The sequence below is a fragment of the Procambarus clarkii genome, chromosome 11 (assembly GCF_040958095.1).
Source record: "Procambarus clarkii isolate CNS0578487 chromosome 11, FALCON_Pclarkii_2.0, whole genome shotgun sequence".
Lineage (NCBI taxonomy): Eukaryota > Metazoa > Arthropoda > Malacostraca > Decapoda > Cambaridae > Procambarus > Procambarus clarkii.
The window spans coordinates 31134145-31159676 of record NC_091160.1 but is presented as its reverse complement, the minus strand read 5'-3'; the positions used below and the strand labels follow the sequence as shown (position 1 = coordinate 31159676).

General features: G+C 38.3%; 1 protein-coding gene across 23 annotated transcripts; it reads right to left on the bottom strand.

The window, feature by feature from the left end:
- Positions 1–2761: 2761 nt before the first annotated feature.
- On the bottom strand, positions 2762–12641 carry LOC123758381 (heterogeneous nuclear ribonucleoprotein 87F). Of its 23 annotated transcripts, none has more exons than XM_045742722.2 (8): positions 12486–12641; positions 6696–6914; positions 6442–6564; positions 6160–6292; positions 4515–4703; positions 4104–4427; positions 3773–3880; positions 2762–3599 (listed from the first exon to the last, which is right to left on the bottom strand). In XM_045742722.2, exons 1-7 carry the CDS (start codon positions 12486–12488, stop codon positions 3780–3782), a joined length of 1092 nt encoding a protein of 363 aa, XP_045598678.1. In that variant the 5' UTR covers positions 12489–12641; the 3' UTR covers positions 2762–3599; positions 3773–3779. The 23 variants fall into 23 exon arrangements, with proteins under 23 accessions (XP_045598678.1, XP_069178564.1, XP_069178568.1 ...); XM_069322463.1 differs by having other exon boundaries at positions 2762–2880; XM_069322467.1 differs by having other exon boundaries at positions 3773–3862.
- Between the last annotated feature and the right edge of the window lie 12891 nt (positions 12642–25532).

Below are 25532 nucleotides of genomic sequence, written 5' to 3'. Positions count from 1 at the left end.
CACGCGTGCCCCTCTCGGGAGTCACAAAGAAAAAATATTTGTATAAAATCCATTTATTATCCGATCAACTTGGGAATAGTTTACAAATGTTTGCCATGAAATTTACGTTCTCTCTAATAGCCGAACAGCTTATTAAAGAACGGCGTGGCAGTGAATCATCGTGGTAAAACAATTTTATTATTGACACGACGCGTATAATCGACGTAGTTTTTATGTATGTTGCCGGTCGAACGCATCCTTATGTGACCTTTAATACTTATGTTCTTATAGAACATTCTATTGCGAGCACATTGGTACAAAAATGAAATACATACATCGACAAATAATGTCAGGACAGTGAATTGAATATACACTTTTCAAAACAAGTTTCGCCGATATGCCGCCGCGGGTAACACTTCGGCCACTTCCCACACTGTTTTGGGTGGGCTACGACATTGAATCTATATTTATATGCATATGTCCGTGTAGAGAATTTTATTGCGATTCCAATGATACCACAATTAGCGATGTAGGACAACTGTAGGCTTCGCAACCATTAAGAGTGGAAACATTTTGTTGTTTGGCGCTCTTGGCGAGTGATCTGAATAGTTTTTTATTTGGTGTTGATAGTCCTTATGCTTTGGCGGCATTTTATAGATATGTTCTTATAGACAATTTTATTGCGAACAGTGATACCAAATTTAAATACGTGCGCCTTCAATTATTGTCATGACAGTCAAAAGAGTGTACACTTTTTCTGTCTTATCGTGTAGGCGCGCGAACCGCCGAAAGGGCATAGGGTATGATTTTTTTTGAACGCCGTGAGCGCGCAAAAGTGTTTCCCATCCAATTTATGTAGCCTACAAATTAGTAAATATTGCTGCTAAATTCCGAATCTTGCGAAGTGGGGGAAGGGGAGGTAACACTGGGGGATGAAGTGCTGCCAGGTCTCTAGCCTAGCCTGCGGTTTAGAGCACTGGATTAAAAGTTGTCAAAGCAAGGCACACGTTTTAGCTATGGAGAAACTTCAAGCTATTAGTGGCTCAAGACAACCAAAATACCCGAAGGAGGAGACTAGAATAGTAAGTACCAGTACTTTTCGTGGTACCTGAGGAAGTACCCACACCAGTTAAAATGTAATGTTCTCGAAAGATGACCTAAAATTATATCGGGAAACGATTTAGAGCCAAAGCAATCAGATTTCAACCTATCCGTAATCATGACTAGCGATACGGTAAGGACAGTAAGACTGCACATTTGGTACCAAATGCCAAGGCGCGACCGCGTAATGCATTCAGGGCAATATCGATCGCGGGTGGTCTATGCATCAAATGGCTATTTGGAAAACCCAAGTAATTATCAAAGGCGACGCCATGCCTAAGGCAGAATAGCACAAAATTGCAAGATATTCAAGACAAGGATACAAGTAATTATCGAAAAGGCGGCACCAAACCGGGAAGGTTATATAACCAAAGATGCAAATAACCCCCATCCCCTCCAGATTACTATTTGGAAGTTTATACTGAAGGGAAAATGCATTACCGCAACATAAGACGAACAAATTAATACTATCAAAAAGTGGCCAAGCTGGTTAATTATGTAGCATTGTATTGTGGGACACTGGACAGGCATCGTTTTGTACCTAAAACTAAGGGACAATGTACATTTATCTGTAGCAATATTAAACAAGAGTTATTGATAAAGTATCTGAAGGCACCAAGCCGGGAAGGCTATGTAGCACCACCATGTGCAGAATCATAGGGCGCTAAATATTACTAACGAAGCCAATACGGGAAAAGTAATGCTCAAGTAATTATCAAAAGACACCAAACCGGGAAGGCAATGTAGCACCACCAAATGCGCGGAATAATCAGAGGGCGCTAAGTAAGTAATTATCAAAAGGCACCAAACCAGGAAGGCTATGTAGCACCATCAAATGCGCAAAATAATCAGAGGGCGCTAAATATCACCAAGGATGCCAATACGAGAACAAACGCATAAGCCGAACAATGTCAAAAGTATTATCACAATTCTATCGAGGGACTGTCGGAAAGCAAGAGAGGCTCCTCCTGGAAGTCAGGACAGTACAAGGCCAAAGATATCAGATTCTAGAATTCTAGAGAAACAAGTGACCGTGAGGTACTGGAAAAAAATGAATGTTCAAAAGTTTAAGAGGCAGCACAGCATGTGAAGGATTGAATGGTGAAAAGGCACCGGTAAATTAGAAAAAGAATATACCACCATTATTGAAAGTATGAAAAGGCACCAAGCCTGGAAGGCTATGTAGCACCAAGAGATATATTCAAAAGGGGCCAAGTATCAGTTTGCCAAAAGCAAACTATATCAAAGGCATCAGATTCACCAAGGACTCTATCGACAGGTCATTAAGATGTAATATACTATCCTAAGGCGCTAGTTACATTCAGACTTGCCATCTATGTTGGTTCACTGCAGTTACTTTTATCTTTACCAGACCCCACATTAGAAATTGAAGGGACGACGTTTCGGTCCGTCAAGGACCACCTGAGTCGATTATTTGTATCAATAGTAAATTGCAATCTAGTTACCATAATTAGTATTAACCATTTACCCTTGTCTGGTGCACTTTTGGTCTGTTACCTCCTTGAAAGGATAAACTTTCGTTTTGAATACTCGTTTAAAAAAAAAAAAGTTGAATATAGATGGCATGTAAACTTAAAACCCCAGTTTGCAACATTACTGTACATTACAAAAACTGATCCAATTGTTTTAAAAGCGAGGTATCTGAAGAAAACGTCAAACGTTGTTGCAGTTAAAATATAATTTAAGTAAAAAAATAATTTAAATTTATCACAGTTGGTTTAGGGTTCAGTGACAAGCACTGTACCCATCATCTTTGGTTCTCTTGAGGTGACTGCAGACCTGAGGAGATAACGTCTTCATTAGTACCAAAAGTAGTGGAATGAAACAATTAGACTAGTTTTTTTTAACTTAGTTTTGTAATATAACAAGATAGTAGCATTGAAGTACAAAAAGCTGAAGAGTGCACTCACACTAAGCGTGACCTAGCACCACTACACAATGTGCTAACCACTCAAAAATTGACTCAAGTGTACCCAAACCCTATTAATACATTACTGCCTACACCACAAAACCGAACATGTGACCTACCTGATGGTAAACACCTAGACAGTTCCTATGATCTCACTGCCTAGATTGCATCTCCACCTCACAGATATGTCTCACAGGATGTCAGAATACACCATTCTTAGGATTAATTTATTTGTAAAATGAAAATACATTGCTGCACACACATTATTACAAAGAACTGACTATGCTTTGGTTCAATTCAATATTCAATTCATTTACACTACACATTATCCTAAATATATAAAATGCAAGCACAAAATATTTTTTTTCAAAAAATGTTCATGTTTCTCCTAGAACAGGAGGCAAGTGGCTAGTCCATGCGACGAATGGAATGTTTCTCTTGCACTGGCTCTTGGGTGTCGAGGAGCCTGGCTGCCTCCCTATGACCCTAGCTCAGCTTGCCTGCCTCAGTCCTAGCATATCCTGACTGTCTGGGGCCCTGACTCAAGCCCTGCCTGTCTGCCTGCCTGCATGGCTAACCTGCTATGTACCTAGTGTGTGGTGGAAAATCATAAATTAGTCATACATTAACTGCAAGGTTAGTATTAATATATAATTGCACTAAAAATTCCAATATGAAATAACATTATTTCACTTATTCAAGGCAAGCCCACAATACAATTGCCATTATAAATAGTCAAACTAAAAGTTTACACATTCTTACCCGAAGTCTAATATCGTCTGTTGGGTCCTTGATTCATCCCAACCGCACCTCCACTCCCACCACCACCATAGTTGTTAGGTCCACTGTTACCTGCATTATTGTTGCCACCTGTTAGTGGGTTGAGGAGTTTTTTGAATCTTAACTACCTAACATTACACACATTTGCAAGATTGGGAAAAGGAACCGTCAATCTTTAAATATAAAATGCATCAATAAAGTAAAAGTATCCCAAAGCCTTTATCATGAAAATATCAAGTATTTTAGTATGTAGAAACTTTAGCAGCCATGCCCCAAATTCTTCAATCTTTAAATAAATTTGATAAAGGCTTACCTGCACTGTATGGGGCCGTTCTGTTCGTCTGTCCATATCCCTGATTCCTCATTGGTCCACCACCATAACTTTGCCCATAATTGTTGCCAAAGTCACTGGGGCCCTGACCCCAGTTGTTTGGCGTACTACCATAATTACTGGCCTGAGGGTTCCATCCCTGGTTGTTTTGGTTATTCCATCCCTGGTTGTTGGGTGGACCCCCCTGCCATGGTCCCTGGTTGCCATACCCACCACCCTGATTGTAGCCGCCTGGTCCTCCCTGGTTAGGCGTGCCATAATTGCCTTGATTTCCCCAGCCGCTTCGGTTATCTGAAACATCCGTAGCTATTTACGCGTATGTATGTACGAACATTTAATATGGAGCATTAATAATAACTTAATCCTATATTATTCAATATGTCCAAAACTTACCTTGCCAACCACCACCTTGATTGTTCCCCCAGCTGTCATTTCTGTTACCAGCCCATGGGCCATTCCCACCACCACGTCCCATACCTCCCATTCCTCCCATGCGGCCTCGCTGTTGCATCTGTATTTCATTCTTGCTCAGTGCCTTCTTTACATCTACGCGCTTTCCCTTCATCTGGATGTTCTTGTGTACTGTAAATATAATAGGTTTTTATAATAAAAATCTTATATGCTCAGTCACATTTTTAACCCAATTACATCAAATTGCTAGGTCTCTACTATGAGACCAAAGAATATTTAGGAACATTATCTAGATGTTAAAATTTCCCTAAACTTAAGTACACTATCATTTGAAATCAAAGTTAATGGTTCATACATTAAATTACCAGCTTCCATAAATGTCTATGGTATGGGGAAATCTTAAAAGCCAGGTCAAAAAACTAGGCTCTTAATAGAAATCATTTAGCACAAATTTTGCTTTTATTAAATATGCATAGACTAGTCAAGTATTAGTGGCAAATCAATTGGATATAAATGGTATATTTAAGTGTTATTACAAATTCAAAATGCTTACAACACCTAGGAATAAACATTAGGACAAATCCTAATGCAAGGACAAATCCAACCAATGAGCTAGCACAAAATTTACTAAAATTTATTATTTAGCACTATTAATGTTGAAATTTTCTTAATGCGCTGAATGCAACTTGCTAAATATTGAAGTCTCGCTTTAGTAAGGAAGCAGGTGACCTAAAAAGGTCAAAGTGCATAATCAGGTTGATTACCCAGTCAAAATTTAAAGAACATTTAAAAACTTTTACAGTTTCAAAAGTAAAATGGTTGATACTTATAGTAGTAGAAATGATCTTATTTAACAGGTTTAAGTTAGATTTAAATGTCATACTTACACCTATGGGTCGAGATTTGAACCATATTCTGTTTTTGCAGTTTAAAATTAAGCTACACTTTCAAAGCTATTTGACAATTCTCCAGGTGGGGCAATTATAATCCAAATCAAATCTATGCCAAATTCATTAAAAGTGACTAGATTTGTGATTAAATTCTAGATGCAATGCTCCAATATGAAAATTAGCTGAAGGTCAATTATAGGTTAGAAAATAGATTAAGAAAACTTCAGGTTATGATACTGAAAAAATAGTTTATGGACTTGTGCTTTTGAGTAAAAGTTTAATGTTAAACTATACTTCATTTCACCATCTAGTGGGAGATTTCAGCATCTATGATATTCAGGCTAAAGATTATCACAAGTTTCAGCTACCTACCTTCTCCAATTTGTTTGCACATCAGATTTAGGAACAAAAATTTAATACAATGAATTGCCTAACCTGACCAGAAGAAATACTAATTTAATACTTAAATAATACTGCCATTAGATTTGGAATATATGCCTACTTTCATTAGGTTTTAAAATCAAATATTAGTCTTCACCAATTCTAATCAAATCAGGAAGGGGAAGGCAAGAACCATTTTAGTCGGATTGAATGCATGAAGCAAGACCAGCACTACCAGCATCCAGCCCCACAAGTTTATATGCTGGGCTGAATTACCAAATTTGGAAAACTGACTTTTACAAGCACTAATCTGAATAGGCTTATTAAACATGCTGATAGATATTGCAAATACTCACAGCAAGCTTTGTCCACGGCATCATAGTCTTCAAACTCCACAAAAGCGAAGCCCCTCTTCTTCTGGGACTCCTTTTCTGTGGGGATACTGACCGATACCACTTCTCCAAACTGGCTGAATGTTTCACGCAGATCCTGCGAATATAAAAATTACTATTTAAAAACTTTTAGTGCAGCACAATAGTACTTTAAATTGTATACTGCCTACCAATATGCTTACTGTGCACAAAGATTATCTGGCAACAAACGTTTAACTACAGTATTTACTAAAAATATAAACTTACATCTTCATCTACGTCATCTTTAATACCACCAACAAACAATTTTTTCACAGTTACACCAGATTCAGGTTTCCCAATTTCATCACGAGGTACTGCACGTTTTGTATCCACTGACCGACCATCAATCTAAAGTAGAGAAATTATGATTAGTAATTGATAAAATTAAGACTTTCAGCAATATTGAAATATATAATGTAGACATACAATATAATTTTACATTTCAACCTCCTACCCACCCACTCCAGAATGCCACTTACTTTATGAGGTCTGTTTTTCTGTGCTTCATCCACCATATAAGCTTGGGAAAATGCAACGAAGCCAAAGCCTCTTGATCTCTTCGTCTTTGGGTCCTTCATTACTACTACATCAACAATCTCGCCATATTGCTCAAAGTACGCCTTAAGGCTGTCATCGGTAGTGCGGTAGTCTAGGCCCCCAATGAACAGTTTTCGCATCTGCTCCGGCTCCGAATGTTCCTGTTGAAAAAATATTGCTTTACTTTACACATAGGCTTAGTTAACACTTAGAATTTAAAATTTAAACACTACACACACTTTGCTACTTTTGTAATTACAATACCAGCCAGAAAATTGTGGACCTTAAAATTAAGACATTTTATCCTACTGTAGAAATATTACTGACAAAACATGGTAAACTATCAGGCGAGTATCAATTTTAAACTTTTTTTTCCGCTCCTGCTGCTATTGTGCTTCCCGAAAATTGTATGAATCTTTACTACAGCCAATTTAGAAAGATTGTAATACTACCAACAAAATGACCAACAACCATAAACAGGTTAATTCATAGTTATGGGTGTAGTGGGAAGAAAATTAAACCAGAATTTTATAATAATGTACAAGGGTACAAATGGCTGCTAATTATTAAAATATTGCCATGAAAATTACCTACAAGGTAATCATGGATGGATGAGGTGACCATCCACACCCAAACTACACTTGAGTTCCCCCCCCTCACCATAGGAGGAGCCTACCTTCAAAAAGAGTAATGTGTCTTCCTATGAAAAAGGCTGCTTATGATTCAATCTTAAGGTGATTCATAGAAATGCAAATGAGCAGCACTACAGTAGCAGGAGCCACCCACAATTGACATCTGTGGACACTTGTGTTGGTCATGTGTCCACTGATATTACAGACATTTGAGACTGGGAGGATCAGTATCAACCCAAACGAGCATGTTTGTCATACAACAAACTGAGCAGTTTGTCATGTTAGGAAAAAGACAGTGGCAAGACAATTCTGAAGTCACTATCAACTTGAAAGTGGGACAGGATGGCCCGAAACGACGTCGTCCCTTTACTTTCTAGTGTGGTTTGGTCAACATGAAATTATCAATTTTTGTATCTTGGAACAGTTGTTAACAGGCAAATGGACTGCCATATCCTGGATCCCACCCCATGTTGGAATCACAAAATACGCCGATAAAACTGAAATCTGCAACTCCAGTTATCCACAAAATCCAATCCAGCCTACAGTACATAAACAAAAATATCTTCAAAACCCATCTACAACATTAGCAGGTTTGCCACTGCAATATGGTATCTTTGACCAAAGTTAAAAGTTAAAACATTGCAAAGGTTAATAAAAGTTCCATTATATAGACTAGGTTACAGATGCAACTGAAATTGGTGAACCCAGACAGGGAATGCATCTTCTGCCAATCACAGAAAAGCCAATATCTTCTGGAACTTCAAGCAACCAACGACTTATAAGTGTTCAAAGAGTCCCTGAATCTTCAGGGTGGCTACTGCAAGATATCAACACTACCACAGTAAAAATTGTCCAGCAGCTGGACACCCTCACATACTTTCAAACAACATCCTCCCCCCATGATTATTTAACTGGACTTCAGCACAGTATACATTCTTAAAAAATGTACCACTTACGGACTATTTATGCCACCACACCGCCTACTGGGTGGCTTCTTAAATCTACAACCACTGCAATACAAACTAATTACTAGGAAAATTCTGGTTCAAATCAGTGGCTAGTACTTATTATATGTACCCAGCACATTGTTCTTTGTAACAAAACCCTATACAATGAGCATCTGCCAGATCCAACTGGCAATTTTGAAGGTCTAGTGAACCCAGTTAAATGCTGAAAAGTCTAGGAACATTAGTCAATCATTTAATCAAGCCAAAGCCTGCTTAAAACTTTATGGAAATGCTTTGGGTGATTGCAAGCTAAACCCATATCATTAAGGGAGCATCAGAGCAAAATATGCAATAAATGAAATTCGTTCAATTTTAATCACTTTTTTGAACAGTTGTATATGAAAATGGTTTAATCTGGCCCAGTCTCGGCATCATAGCATAAATAGGAAGGGAAAAAAAATATTGATTTAAACTTCCAAAATGGTCAAAAACTAACAATTGAAATCATGTCTGACTGCTATCACAATAGCATAAGTTTTATAAAAAAAATTTAGTTGCGATAAACCCGATATATTTGCATAATATTTATGGAACTGACTTAGTAACACTAAACATTTTAAAAAATCCACAAAACGGATCCTTTTATTATATGCTAATGTAAAAGAGTCAAGAAACTTGCGTTTTAATTTTGATTTGAAAATTTTTAGAATGTTAAAATCTCCCAATAAAATGGGAGCTGGTTGGCCAAGCGGACAGCACACTGAACTTGTGATCTTGTGATCCTGTGGTCCTGGGTTTGATCCCAGGCGCCGACGAGAAACAATGGGCAGTTTCTTTCACCCATGCCCCTGTTACCTAGCAGTAAAATAGGTACCTGGGTGTTAGCTATCACAGGCTGCTTCCTGGGGGTGGAAGCCTGGTCAAGGACAAGGCCGCAGGGACACTAAAGCCCCGAAATCAAGATAACGTCCCTATTTATGCTACGATGCCGAGACTAGGACCAGATGACATCCTTTACATATACAACTAGTCAAAAAAATCAGGCTTATTTGGCCTGATGCCCCCTTAAAGTAAACCACAGCCCTACTTAAAGAAATGCTGCACCCATTCAATCTATTCATTAACCTGTTAATACAATGCTAGAGCTCAGTCCATTCAACCACATCCAATTTGCAACCTATTCATTGTAATGTACAACAGCCAAATCTTCGATTCCAGTTAATGAAAAGTTCAACAACATACCAAATGCACACTTCTCTGCATTTGCAAGAAAGCTATATCCTAGCATTCCATTCTGTGGAAAAACCAGAACTGAACACTGCCAAAGTGCACCTCAGACTTAGATTCTAGCTACTAAATATTAAATCTTATTGCCTAGTTTGATTTTGTATAAATTATATCTAACTAGAATTTCAACAATCTTCAAAAATCGAGTTTCTGGCAGATTCTCGCCATTTTTACACAGTGCACAGCTGTGTTCTACAATCCTATAGATAGGGATTTTTCATAAACACTAAACATTTGATGTTTTAATTTGTCTAAATTTGGCACATTTCAAATGCCGCATCGACAATTGTTACAGTTTACTAACAACCTATATTCTAAAAATTAAAATGAAGATGCTATTCTGAAAGCATAGCAATACCAAATGAATTGGTGATATTTTATATTTTTGAAGCCATTCTGAAAGCATATGAATACAAATGAATTGTGATATTTTATATTTTTGAAGCAGATTTGATAATCAAAAATTTTCATTATTCAACTTTTGTTTTCAAGATGCATTGGTGATCATTTAAACAAAGCCAAGCATTTGCCTAGTAGATTATGCACAAAAAAGTGAAAGCATTTGAGCAAATTTGAGAAACTATAGTTACCACCCCCTAACTATATAGTACCCGCCTTATTAATACAAGGCAGGTACTTATATTATTAAGTTATATATTATACAATATATTAAAAGTACTGCACCAAGTTGTTTTCTAATGCATTAAACCCATATTTAGTTTAAGCCTGTCCTTTGTTACTCTTTACACAGTATTTATATACCATTTACTTAAAATTTATAAAATGAAAGTTACAATATCTTCAACTATCATTTTACATAATTTACATAAATATGAAATTGAAATTAGTAATATTTACATAAAAGTAAATTTGCATGCAGGAATTCAACTACCATATTTTAGCACTTTACAACCTTACCATTTTCTTGGCAATCAACATGGCAGCATAGTCATACATGTATGAATTTTATCACGACCTTATTCCCCCCCCCCCACATTTTTCCCTGATAATTCCCTCCTTCCCTCCCCCCCCCATGTGTCTAATGCTGTGTTCTGGACTATTACCACAGCCTTATTTAAATTTGCATATCAATATTAAAATACTATTTAACTTAGAAAATGCTTCCACATTACTTCAATGGTGTAACATGGGTCAAATCTAGGACAAACTTTACTAAATTTTTACTTTAACAGCCACTCTTGGGTAAAAGCTTGTGAAAGGGTTAGTCAAACCACACTGGTTTAAAACGCTTCTAATTTTTAAAACTTGGTTATACAAGTTCCATCAAGTGGTGCTACATAGCCTTTTGATAATTTAAGTTACATTAAGGTTAATACCCACTGCAGTCTTTGATATGGATTAAATCTTAAGAACTGTACATATACAAATTTAGTAAACATGCCAAGGTCAGGTAGGCCCTATTTTTTTTACATACTGTAAATTCTTAGCTTAAAACACCCACACAAATTGAATTAAAGCTTAAACAGCTTAAAGCTCCTGAATTAAAGCAGTTTAAACCAATTAAAATCCAAGCCAACGAAATATTGAAAAATTGTACCTTTACAAAGTAATAGCCATGGGTACAGTATACCATGACTAAAAGAATTCCCCAAACTTATCAGTAGGGCTAGATAGCTTTAAGAGGACAGTTTGTAGTAATCGTGTCAAATACCACAAAGGCTTGACTTGCCAAACTTAAAGTATTTATGCAAACTCATTCAGGGCCTGGCAGCAAAGTGGACAACGCTCTCAGGTTAGTCCTTAATACCTATTTGATCCAGAAACAAATGAACATTTTCTTTTACCCTGGTACCCTATTCACCTAGCAGTAAATAGTTACCAGGAAGTTAAGAGCCACTTCCTGGGGCAAGAAATATGTAGCAAAGAGGAAAAACAGATGTTAGAAAGGCGGGGTCCAATAGCTATCCTGCAGATACAAATAGTAAATACATAAAATGTATAAATAACCCATGCCACACGCGGCCACCGAGAATTTTTTTTAGGTCTCCCATTATTATGTAAAGGGATACAAAGTCGTGTCAGGACTTGTAAAGCACCGTCAATCTAACAAATTAAGACTAGTTCTAATGTTCTAACTTGTTCTACCCAGCCACCACCAGTGGTCGTGGCCATGTTAGGACGCGGCCACAATGGCGGGGGGTCGGCGCCACAAGATGGCCGCCCACCACCACCACCAAGCCAATATGTCGCGTGTCGCAGTTGGACTTGGGGGGGAAAAAAGTTAAATCACTATAACAGCTAAATTAAACAAAACTAGCATTATAACTATTAATACTAGTCATTATTTTAGCCTTGGGGGGGGGGGGGCCGAGACCTGAACACTGCACCGAGAACATGGACTCCCCCCCCCCCCCCCCCGGCCGCGGGTGACGTGGCGCCCACGCCACCACACGCCTCCACTAGTGAACCACACTACTCTACTGCTTTACCAGTCCAGAATTTAAATTTACTGGTTTACAAGTCTGGACAAAAGTCCAGACCCTGAATACTGCGAGGCCGGACACCGGACGCCGGGGCCCGGTGTCGGGGGGCGGCGTCCTGGGCCAGGCGCCGCCGCCGCCATCATGGCCGCCACAACCATATTATAAAACCCCACAACCCTACAACATGTACACTAAAGTCTCCCCCACCACCATGGTAGAGGGAACTATACCAGTGGCCGCCAGGGTGGTGGTGGCGGCCACCAGCCCCAGGGAGCAGCAGCAGCAGCGGCGGCCATCACCACCACCGGCCGCCGCCTCCCTCCCCGCCATTACCTACACATTCCCCACACAACATAAACTGTCTCTTGCAGCTTGGCGTCCCTGGAACACCATGCAGGACGTCAAACACTCACCTCCTTTACCATTTTGGATCGCTCGGAGGACTGGTGGTCGCGGGAAAAAATTGTTAACGGTAATACGAGAGCTGAAGAGATGAATGTCCGCCTGCTGCCTCCCTCGTCGCTCGTGTGGCCGGCCGCGTCGCGGCCCCGCACCTTCCTCCTCTTGCTCAAAACTTTTTTCTCCTTAAATACACTTTCTTGAGATGCAGTTTTCTGTAGTTTGACCTATTTTTTCATATACGTATCTCTGTATTAATTTTAGGTTTTAATAAAATCGATTTAAGTAAATTTCTTGCGAGGAGGTTCCAAGGGGCGGATATGACGTCACAATATAGCACACGGCGGGAAATTTAAACAGAGAGGAATTGACGCACTTGCGGATGAAGAGTCACAATAACGTGGCTGAAAATGTTCACTAAACTACACACTATAAATTGAAGAGGCTACGATCTTTTGGTCCGTCCTAGACCATTATCAAGTCGGTTGTGATGAGACGAAGATTGATTGATTTGATTGATGAAGATTAAGCCACCCAAAATGTGGCACGGGCATGAATAGCCCGTAAGTGGTGGCCCTTTTGAGCCATTACCAGTATCAAGAGCTGATACTGGAGATTTGTGGAGGTGCGACTGCACCCTGCGTGACGCTTGGGACCAAATGGTCTTTGATTGATGAAGATTAAGCCACCCAAAAGGTGGCACGGGCAAGAATAGCCCAAGTTTAGAACATTTGAGTATATACTGAGAAAGGGAAGAGTCAACAGCAACAAAGCCAGGGCTCAGGTTCATGTTGGGAAGGTTGTGTATCAGAACAAATTCGACCAGACCGCGTCTGTTGAGAAAGTAAAGACAGGGAAGATTATTTTATAAAGACCTCGTCCATCCATCATTCCACCATCCATCAGACCTCGTCCATCCATCATTCCACCATCCATCAGACCTCGTCCATCCATCATTCCACCATCCATCAGACCTCGTCCATCCATCATTCCACCATCCATCAGACCTCGTCCATCCATCATTCCACCATCCATCAGACCTCGTCCATCCATCATTCCACCATCCATCAGACCTCGTCCATCCATCATTCCACCATCCATCAGACCTCGTCCATCCATCATTCCATCATTCCTGACAGTATTATTATTATTATTATTATTATTATTATTATTATTATATAGACGCACTTGCTATCAGGCGCGCTTGTGGCTGCTGCTTATTTCTCCTATTTGATCCACACTTCCGCAAAGGATATAGTTGCTATTTCTCTCACGCTTGTATAGCGCTCAAGAGAAATATAATAAATGCCTGATATCTTCCAAGTCATTACGCCAGGAGCGTAAAATGTTGTATACTCACTATGAATATATAGATATTACGGACGTTCATTTACCGGACAGACAGCAAAACAAGTTATATTAGAAAATACAAATTAGTAGCTAAGATTGAATATTTTATTGCAAAATATTAGAACTATATATTTTAAAATGTAAAGTTATAACTCCTTCAATTTAAGATAAATAGATTATATAATGTGGTTCAGAGAGAACAAAAGCACCTACATTGTAATCTTAGGCTCATTTTTGTATTAAGATTATGAAGGTGACTATAATTTTCCTTTGTAATAACCTATTGTATAAACGAAAGTGTTAATGCTTAAGTTTATATAAGGAGAGGTAGAGACGCAGTGCACACACACACACTGAGCGTGTGGACACGGCGGCCATATAGTACAAGGAGGTTATATAACACGTGAAGGACAAGACACGGCGGCCATATAGTACAAGCAGGTTATATAACACGTGAAGGACAAGACACGGCGGCCATATAGTACAAGCAGGTTATATAACACGTGAAGAACAAGACACGGCGGCCATATAGTACAAGGAGGTTATATAACACGTGAAGGACAAGACACGGCGGCCATATAGTACAAGGAGGTTATATAACACGTGAAGGACAAGACACGGCGGCCATATAGTACAAGCAGGTTATATAACACGTGAAGGACAAGACACGGCGGCCATATAGTACAAGCAGGTTATATAACACGTGAAGAACAAGACACGGCGGCCATATAGTACAAGCAGGTTATATAACACGTGAAGAACAAGACACGGCGGCCATATAGTACAAGCAGGTTATATAACACGTGAAGAACAAGACACGGCGGCCATATAGTACAAGCAGGTTATATAACACGTGAAGAACAAGACACGGCAGCCATATAGTACAAGCAGGTTATATAACACGTGAAGGACAAGCACCAAGGTGTCTATTTCCATCTATATAACAAATCCACAGGAGCCTTGATAATGGTTCGAACCTATACACTCAGTGTTCCTAGACGCTTTGTTTTTTTTATATAACACGTTAATGGGATTTCTCTGTGGATCTGTATAACATTGTCTTTGCCAATACCACAGAGTGCACCAAGCCATTATAGGTCTGACAGGAGGTTGACAAATCATAAAACTTTCAATGGCTGCAAAACACTACAGTATAACAAATTATGATAGATTTAGATCTGGAACCTGTTTATATGAATAGTATAAAACATATATATCAGTGTGACGTATTATTTGTCAGTATCAAGTTGGGCTCCCGTCACCAGATAACTCCTGGTAACGAATCATACACGTAGTCTTAAGATCAAGTTGGGCTCCCGTCACCAGATAACTCCTGGTAACGAACCATACACGTAGTCTTAAGAACATAAAAATATAAGAATAACGGTAACTGCAGAAGACCTATTGGCCCATACGAAGCAGCTCTTATTTATAACCACCCAATCCCACTCATATACATGTCCAACCCACGCTTGAAACAATCAAGGGACCCTACCTCCATCACGCCATGTGGCAACTGGTTCCACAAACTAACAACCCTGTTACCGAACCAGTATTTACCCAGGTATTTCCGAAATCTAAACTTATCCAGTTTATACCCATTGTTTTTATATCAAAACTCTATACCTCTTCAAAGTGTTTTTTTTTTACTATTCCTAGGGATTTGGTTGGCATTTTTATGCAGCTCTCACTTGTTAGTTTAGTTAATTTATTATGCCATAATAATTATCATTATTATTATTTATTACCCACAAAGAGGCTATGTAGATAGCCTCGCCATGGCCTGGGTGACCATTGGAATGATTACTATAGCATTTTTATTGATTTACAAGGAGCTTTTGATAAAGCCAACAATTAAATTAAGCAATTATCTTATATGAACTAGTTGGTCTTGGTGTTAAAGGAAGATTATTGGGCTGGATAAGGGATTATCTTCACGAAAGGAAGGTTCGGGTGTGGTATCAGGTTGTACGTCAGGTGTAAGATCTTTTGAACTCGGCACACCTCAGGGTGGAGTGTTGAGTCCCACCCTGTTTAATATACTAATGCCTAGGATAGCATCTAAGAGATGGAATCTGAAGAGTATTGATGATAGAATTTCAGAGATAAATGTAGCCTCTGTCATTAGATTCATGAGAGGTGGGGGGAGCTAATGCATTAACCCTCAGTTCAAAAGGTGGGAAGTAATGAACAATGTACTTACGGGCTATTCATTCCCCTGCCACCTCTTGTGTGTGGCTTAATCTTTATCAATCAATCGAACAATGTATGATAAAGTATAAGAAGCGAGCATATATGAGTACCTTATGTTCTAATATTACAAAGAATGATGTTATTCCAGAATGTATTGCTCTGTCTAGGAGACAATTCACACCACTATGGGAGGACTGCAACGTAGATGTAGTAATTATTCCCTTGCAAAACAAAAAAAAGTATGTATGAAATAGGAGAGCTGAGGGCAACATATGATTGTATAATTATAAAATTATCTACAGAAAACACTTTAAATGTATATTAAATTATATTAATTTAAATTAAATTAAATTAAATTAAATTAATTTTTGTATTCAGGTAAGGTACATACATACAAGGTAAGATACAAAGATTGATGGATTTATAGATAGAGCTAGTACATACAATGCCTAAAGCCACTATTACGCAAAGCGTTTCGGGCAGGATATTGTGATGGGTCAGTAGCTAGGGATGGAAAGGTAGGATGTGAAGAATTCAACCAACTACGAACCACTTAGTTTGATGAAAGGGAGCAGTAGAACAACAGAAGTACACTTACATCGCATCAGGCTTGGATACCCATGTGCATGGGAAATAAGCTTAAAGGTTCCGGAAAATGAGAGGAAATGTCAGCACTGTGGAGAAATACCCGACAGACCACTGGAACATTATCTAACACAGTGCACAAATACAAGCCCATTAAGATTTCAACTTAGATTCAACAGAGCAGAAGTTGTTAAACACATATGGCAAAATCTTACTGAAGCGACCATACGAGTAATAAATACTTATACTCTGCCCAAGTAAAACAGAAACAAGCAACACTTAGTGGGCCAGCCAGAGGCTTAGGGCCCGCGCAGGAATATCCCTGAAAAAAAAGGATGTGAAGTCTTGATTAGGGCATGTAGTATGCCGCACGCCCACACCTTAGAACATTATGCATTAAAGTGTCAACTTATTGATAACTATAGAAATAGGGAAATAAGTAGTGTACCACATCAAATTGTTTGGATGTGTGATAATGGTATGATAGAATACTTTGAAGCTACAAGAATTTTCCCCCAAGAGTGTAACACTTATATGCTGTGCTTACTATATTAACCTGCAATGTTAAAGGGGATTCTTGTGTTGTGATTTGGGGATTTGTATTCAGTGAATTTGTGCGCCCCTTGAGGGACTTGAAGTAGAGGGGGGTAGAAATAGCCTAAGCTACTCTATCCCTTTGAGATGTATTTTTTTTTTGTCTCAATAAACATACTTGAACTTGAACTTGGATTCAAGGTTGAGTGGCGGGACCCACGAGCTAAAACTCAACCCCCTACAACCATATTAAAATACAGTATTAACAGTGTGCGAACCTAATTGGGCTTATATAGATTATAATATTTAAATTTGAATTAATTGAGTGAAATAATTGAATGAATTAGTTATTATACATATTGTGTTTTATTACAATATATATGAGCCTATTATTATTATTATTATTTACATATTTAAACAACAAACTCAGATACCAAGAAAATAAAAATGGAGAAACTCGTTTGTTGTTTTCGGACTAATCATATCCTTGATAAGATAAAGTAATCATATACTTCACCCACTCTGCTGAGCCGTGTTAGACTCACCCATCTGCATGGCTGCTGCTGCTTAGTTTAGCTCAACATCCACCGTTGAACTGCTGTTTGAGACTCAGTTTGCACCCGCCACATACAAGTTTAATTATAGAATCGTATTACGGATTTACCTCGACCTCTTGTCCATAACTTTATTTAAGATATTTTCCAGTGTGTTTGAAGCAGTATAGATTCCCGTGAATAATAAAACATTATCCATTTGGGCCTCAGCCTAGCGCCTTGATTAACTCTATTTGAGAGACTAATGAGGAAAGGTGATGCGCATGGGAAAATGTCATTTATTTTGCATTATGGCGCTGCCCGAGTCTATATTACGGTTACAGAGTGTAGATCTGGAGCTAGCTAGGTTTACTTAATATCCCCATCTTGCAGGATGGTTTGTCATACGTGGTATGACAAATTTGTATGACCCAAATTTGTAACAAAGTAGATGGCAAATTCCTTGGCGTTCTCATTGATCGCAAGCTGAATTTCCAGGGACACATTCTAAATATATCAAAAAAAGTTTCAAAAACTGTTGGCATTCTTTCTAAGATCAGATATTATGTACCTCGCCCTGCCCTGGAGACACTATTATTCTCTCATCTATCCTTATCTCAACTATGGTATTTGTGCTTGGGGTTCTACCACCCAAAATCATTTACGTCCTCTAATTACTCAACACAAAGCTGCTATTAGGACAATATCTCACTCTGGCCCCAGACATCACTCGGTACCCTTATTCAAATCTCTGAATATGTTAGATATTAAGTCCCTGCACATCCTTTCATGTGTATTATATATATATATATATATATATATATATATATATATATATATATATATATATATATATATATATATATATATATATATATAAAACGCTGAACTGTAATGTCAGTCCTGACCTTAAAAGCTTCCTAGAAAGTTGTAACAGATCCCATGAGCACCACACCAGAAACAAATACCTATTTGATATTCCAAGAGTACGACTTAGTCAAACTTGAAATTCTTTACAAATCAAGGGACCTCGAATGTGGAATGACCTCCCCAATTATGTTAAAGACTGTACCTCTCCCAACCAGTTTAAGATAAAAACTAAATACTACCTAATTAACTCAATGTAACCTACCTCACCCCCAAAATGTCAACCCATGTCTTCTATTTTAAACAATGCTGTTTTGTTGACTAAATTGTATTTTTGTTTTTTTTTCTGCCATGTTCCCCCCCCCCTTTTTTCATTTTTTTTCTTATTTTTTTTCAACACAATTTATACTTTAATCTCAATTTGTATTAAGTTTTAGTCTTAGTGTTTTTCCTGCCCGAAACGCTTTGCGTAATAGTGGCTTTAGGCATTGTATGTACTAGCTCTATCTATAAATCCATCAACTTTTGTATCTTACCTTGTATGTATGTTCTTTACCTGAATAAAAATTTGTATATTTGTATTTGTATGTGAGTAGACCATGGATGCAGTTTACCGTAGCATAATACATATAAGAACATAAGAATCAAGGAAACTCTAGAAGGATTACTCGCCCATACGTGGCAGTTCCTATTTATATTCTTTCTCAAGGATGTAGGTAAAAACCAAGGAAAATTTGTTTATAATACACTTACACATATAAGTGTACAGGAAGGTCTTTCCTTCACCATCAATACAGTATCTCCTTTGCTATGCTTATTCATTCACTTGTTTACTTCAATGATGTCACTCCCTAACTCTTCGCCTGTCTAGAGAATGTAAATGAGGCTGTTTTCAACCTCTCTTCACATGGAAGGTTTCTAATTTGCGGGATTAACTTTGTTATCCTGCGCTGGACGCCTTCTAGTGAATTTAAGTTCATTCTAAAGTATGGCGACCAAAACTAAGTTCCATAATGGGATAATCTACTCGCTACACCACAAAGGCCGTGGCGAGGATTCGAACCTACGTCCGAGATCATCCCAGACGCTGCCTTAATCGACTGAGCTACGACTTGGTAAAAAGAGTTGAAACCAGAAGTTGTACCTAACTTACTTTACTTATGAAGTAAGGGCGAAGAGGTAGAACGGTCTATTGACATAGCTCGAGTGCATGGGGAGTTGTGTAAAACCCTGGTTTGTGGTCTCGGAGAGGCTGCAGGATCCAAATAAGTTAGGTACAACTTCTGGTTTCAACTCTTTTTACCATGTCGTAGCTCAGTCGATTAAGGCAGCGTCTGGGATGATCTCGGACGTAGGTTCGAATCCTTGTCAGGGTCCTTGTGGATTTGTTCATTTGATGCATCACGCTATTGTGATTTCTGTGTGTAAGCTGCATAGTCTAAATGGGGCCTAACAAAGGCAAGATATGTATATAATAATATATAATGTATATACTATATTAACAATAGTACTATATACTATATAAAGTATAATCATTTATGTATTAGTCGTTGAGCTGTAAGTCTCGTCCAAAATACTCAAGAGGTTCCTAATGCAATTAGGAGAGTGCGAAAGACTTTGAGTAGTTCAAATCTTTCCATAAAATACATAAATGTGGGTAAATCCTGTGTTATTAGCTAGGTCTGTGATAAGACATTGCATTATGTCTATGAACAGTCTCAATATAGCAAATAAAGAGTTCAGGAATTGAACTCTAAATTTTATTTGCCTAAGTTACTGCCTTGGTAAGTCAATTACATAGTAAACATAAACGTTAACAGCCTATTCACAATCTTTGTCAGAATATCAGCTGTGATTCCAAGAGACCTTAACACAACGAATGAGTTTTAATTAGTATAATTAGTTTAAGGGTCCCACTTCCATCTCGAGGGGGCGGAGAGTGGCAGTGGTAATTAAGAAATAACCATTCAAATACAAAAAAAAAATCTTGAGGTTGTTAGCCAATCTTCTTATGTCTTTCTTTTCCCTAGAAGTTTGCTCATTCTTTACGCAAGAAAGCTTCGAAAGAGCTTATCACCGCTCTCTTTATCAAGTTAGGTTAGTTCAGTTATTATGCATCCCATACCCATCTTGTGGGCGGTAGTGGAAAGGGTTACAGAGGCACATAATGGGCTCAGGGACTGAACAACACAATTCATTTAGCTAAGCAAGTTACAACTGTAATCAATGATTACAGTGTAATCAGATTACAATTGTAATCTCATCAAATTCAATCTTGAATTTGTGACAATCAGTTACAAAATTTAATATAAGTCGTCACATCAACAATGGGTTCGAGATCGACCACAAGTACAGTTTCTAAATTAAGCAACTGACATATGTGGAGAGCTATATAGTGTCACGTACACAACACATTTAGTTCCGTTTTTATTACCTTTATTATTGTCTTTCTCTGACGCCCAAAACTATTCCCCAAAAGTTACAGAAGTTGAAATATGAAATCATGAGAATAATTTTAGAACGCAGAAGAAATGCTGTAATTGAGGTAATGAGGAAGGGGAGGGAACTATCAGGGGAAAGCGCCAAGCCATCACGACTATGTAGCACTAGGAAGGTGTCAGGATAAGGACAAGTTACAGCCCGCTCCTGTGCCAGGTAAGTTCAATACGGGCTCACCATAGCCCGTGCTATTTGGAACTTTTTGCTCCGATTAGCTGAATCTAAAACAACAACGTCAGGTTAAGGATTAGGGATGGGACGGGGAGAAGGAATGGCACCCTACCATTTGGACGGTCGGGGATTGAACGCCGACCTGTACGAAGCGAGACCGTTGCTCTACCGTCCAAAACTTACAGCGTATTGGGGATAGATTGATTGATAAAGATTAAGCCACCCTAAAGGTGGCTCGGGCACGAATAGCCCGCAATGGGGATAGATTGATAAAGATTAAGCCACCCAAGAGGTGGCACGGGCATGAATAGCCCGTAAGTGGTGGCCCTTTTGAGCCATTACCAGTATCAAGAGCTGATACTGGAGATCTGTGGAGGTGCGACTGCACCCTGCGTGACGGGAGATGTCTCCCGTCTGTAATAGGGATAGAGTTTCGGAGATAAATATATAGCATCGGCGACAGGGTTGCCGAAGCTTCATTTATCTCTGAAATTCTATCCCCAATACTCTGTAAGTTCAATCACATTGAACTTACACACACACATCATCATTACACACACACATCATCATTATCTCAGTAATAGTATTTCTTAGGTCATGAGAATAATCTTGGGATCATTCTCATGGCTTCATTTTGTACCTTCTCCAAACTCGTTTAGTCTGCCTTTACCAAAACAAGACATGACACGTGCAGCATAATCAATAAGAGATCTCACAGTATTCCATGCGATTACCACTGCAATGTGAAATGTAGAATATAATTAATAATTGTGTACTGTGTGGGTATGTGAGTCCCTTGAGCTTATAAATTATATAGACGAAGGTAGAAATAGCCTAGGCTACTCAATATTTTGAGATGTACTTCCTTTTCTCAATGAACTTACTTGAACTTGAACTTGAACTTGACAGGGTTGTCAGATCCGAATTGATGAAAGTATCGAGCTGACGGTCTATAATTAAAATAGCCCAATATTTTGTTTAGCGACTGACACGGTTTTGAGAGTAATATATTTTAATACATAGAGAAACACTACATGATTTATTGGCTGTATTAATATTATTGCTGCATGTATAATTACACATCACGGGATAACAGCAATATTTGCTGCATGAAGTATAATGGGTCTGAGTCCTTCCTCGTCTTCACAATTGAAGATTATTAAGATCGTCTGTATCCACAACCTCATTCTTGTATATTGCAGACTCATATTTTATCACTGACATGGGTGGTTCAAATGATGAGCAGTAAGTGTTTTAACATTTTTTTTTTGTATTTCCCATTTTTGAAAGTTTCTGCATTACTGCGAGAAAAACTCTTTGCAAGCTTTCACTAAACATTTAGGGCATTTTTCTTGAACATTTTGAAGCTTTTCATGTTTTATAGCATGTTTTTGTCTGTTAGTGGCCAAAAGTGTAGAAAATTCAGAACCAAAGTCTACTTTCTCCAGGGGCAGATAATGGGAATTCTAGTTCATATTAACATGAAACTTTGCATGATCAGGACGCACGATTCTTCAGAATATTCCAAGAGTGAAGTTTTCTAAGTCAGTGTGAAGGCTACACTGATCTGCTTCATATTTTTGATAAAGCTAAATTCATCCTTTCAAAATCATTTAGGACTCGTTTGAGGAATGTGAAAAATTATATTGGCGGGATCAGAGTACATTGAAAATAGTTGTCTTGCAACATACTTATCACAAGAGGAAGAAATTTGGTAATAAGTTGTTCAAGAATCCCACTAATCTAACAGCCGCTCTACACTTTTGTTCCCTTACCAACCATCGTCTTCCTGACAAAGGTATCAACTGTAAGGGTTCTTTCCCATCATTTATAAATCTGTAAATTTCTAGATAACTTTCTCTCCTGAATGAGCCTGTGGAACGAGGCTGTAGTTTTCTCTTAATATGAAGTTGATGCTGGAAGGTAATTCGTCAGATGCATGATAACAGACCAAATGCAAAGAATGACATGTGCATTTGATAAGAAACAAATAAGGGATATCTGTCTTCCCCAGAGTAAAATGAAAGACGAGGTCCATACAGCTGACTAAAGATGATCTTTCATGATCATTGATCCATACAGTTGATGAAAGGCCCGTGAAAGATCATGCTTCAAATAAACTCAAATATACCAAAATAATTTTTGATACAAGGTGCCAAATACACAAGGTGCCAAAGTGTATGCCTACGCCATACACTTTGGTGTATGGAGGAGGAGGTGGTACCAAATAGGAGATGAAATTCTTCACAAGACTGAGGAGGAGGATCTAAAAGTTGATATCACACCGACATTTTCTTCTGAAGCCCATATCAATAGGATATCAGCAGCACCATATGCAAGATTGGCTAACATAAGAACTGCCTTAAGAAATTTATGTAAAGAATTATTCAGAACCTAGTACTGTACTGGTATATCACAAATGTCAGACCATTCCTGGCGTATTCACCTCTAGCATTGAATCCATATTTATTCGAGCACAAGGTTGAACTTCGCATAACTGGAGAACAGAAGAATAAGGGGAGGTAGAATATACATACAAAATTCTCAGGGAAATTGATAGGGTAAAGATATTGTTTATCATGGGTGGTACTCACACAAGGGGAAACTGAGTATGTACTCAAATGAACCACACACATTAGAACTAATTTTTGTCAGTGTCAATAGTTAACAAATGAACTTAACTAGGAAGTGATGGTGAAGGCTGACACCATGCACAGTTTTAAATGTAGATACAACAAAGCCCAATTGGATCATGAACCAGTTGATTGACAGTCAAGAGAGGCAACCAAAGAGCCAAATCTGAACACCCCCCCCCCTCCCAAGAACAGTTAGGTGAGCACAATACAATAAACAGTAAGTACAACTTTGCTGGTACCAATGGAAGAAATAAGAGACAATAATGACAGGAAAACATCCTGACAGAACAGATGACACAAAATAGTACAGTGGAACATCCAAGGTCTCAAGCAAAGGATCCACATACTCCAAGAGAGATTATAAAAAAGGACATACGTAATGTACTATTATAGGAAACACTTACAACAAGTTGATAAAAAGTTCCCCAGCTAGTAAAATTGTTGACTTCACATAAGTCCAGGTTGCAAGGAATCATGATAAATGTAAAAGACAACATACCATGCACACAGAAAAGAACCTTATACTGCTGCTAAGATGGTCATATGCAGGCTGTCCAGTTACATCTAGGTTACATCAACTATACAGACACCAGTGAGCCAAACTAGACATCATGGCTTATTAGTACAGTATAGGCAAAGGACTCATTAATGACCATTGAAGCAGATTTCACCAAACACGTGGCTTTCAATGCAAGAACTGACACACATGTTAACAACAGAAGCTCATGTGAACATAACATTAATGTAGCAGCATATGGGAAGTTAGCAAACATCAGAATGTCATTTAAGAATCTAAACAAGGAGGCTTTCAAGTCCATACACACTTCCTATGTGAGACTATTCCATGAGTATGTAGCACCAGCATGGAACCCATCCCATGTGAAGCACAAACAGAAACTTCAGAAAGCTCAGAGATTTGCAACTGGATTAGTACCAGAATTGGGAGACCTATCAGGATAGGTTGAGAGAACTCACCCTTACAGCCTGAGAGAAGAGAAGAAACAGAGACCTTGAGAGGAATTGACAAAGTGGATACAGGAAACTTACAACCATCACAGTGACCTAGATAAAATGGAATATGCTTACACTAATGCCATTACACAGGATGCCAATGAGGCCATCTCAAGAAAAAATAACCACAGACATGAATAACAGTTTTACAATGATGAAGGTACAAAAAATAATTAGAAGGTAAAATAACAATGGTAGGGTACAGTATGGGTATATACAAAATGTCCAAAAGAAGAAATACATTATCAACTAATAAAGGGTTTTAGACTATGTTGGGAGGAAGTAAGGTAATTATCAGGAGAAAGTGGTATGTTGGGAGAAGTAAGTTAGAAATACAATATAGTAGTTAAAAATGGCTCAAATGGTGCCAAACCTTCAACCAACCCAAGTGTTTGGGAAAAACTCTGAAGCAGACTCAATGATGTGTAAATTAGGGAATGATTTCAAATTGTATAAATGTTGAATAGTGAGAAACTAGTTTTTATTTAATTATAAGGGTAATGAACAATGGGGTTAGTCTGTCTGAAGAAGTATTTTGTCAGATTGAGGAAAACCACTCCTGGCATCACCATTTCTGTCAGTGTTCAGGAAAACCATTTGGACCTTCAGTACCATTGATAAATGATGAAAAAGCATAATAACTACCTATACATTAATTTATAAAAATGTGGATTTAAAATCATACTAACTG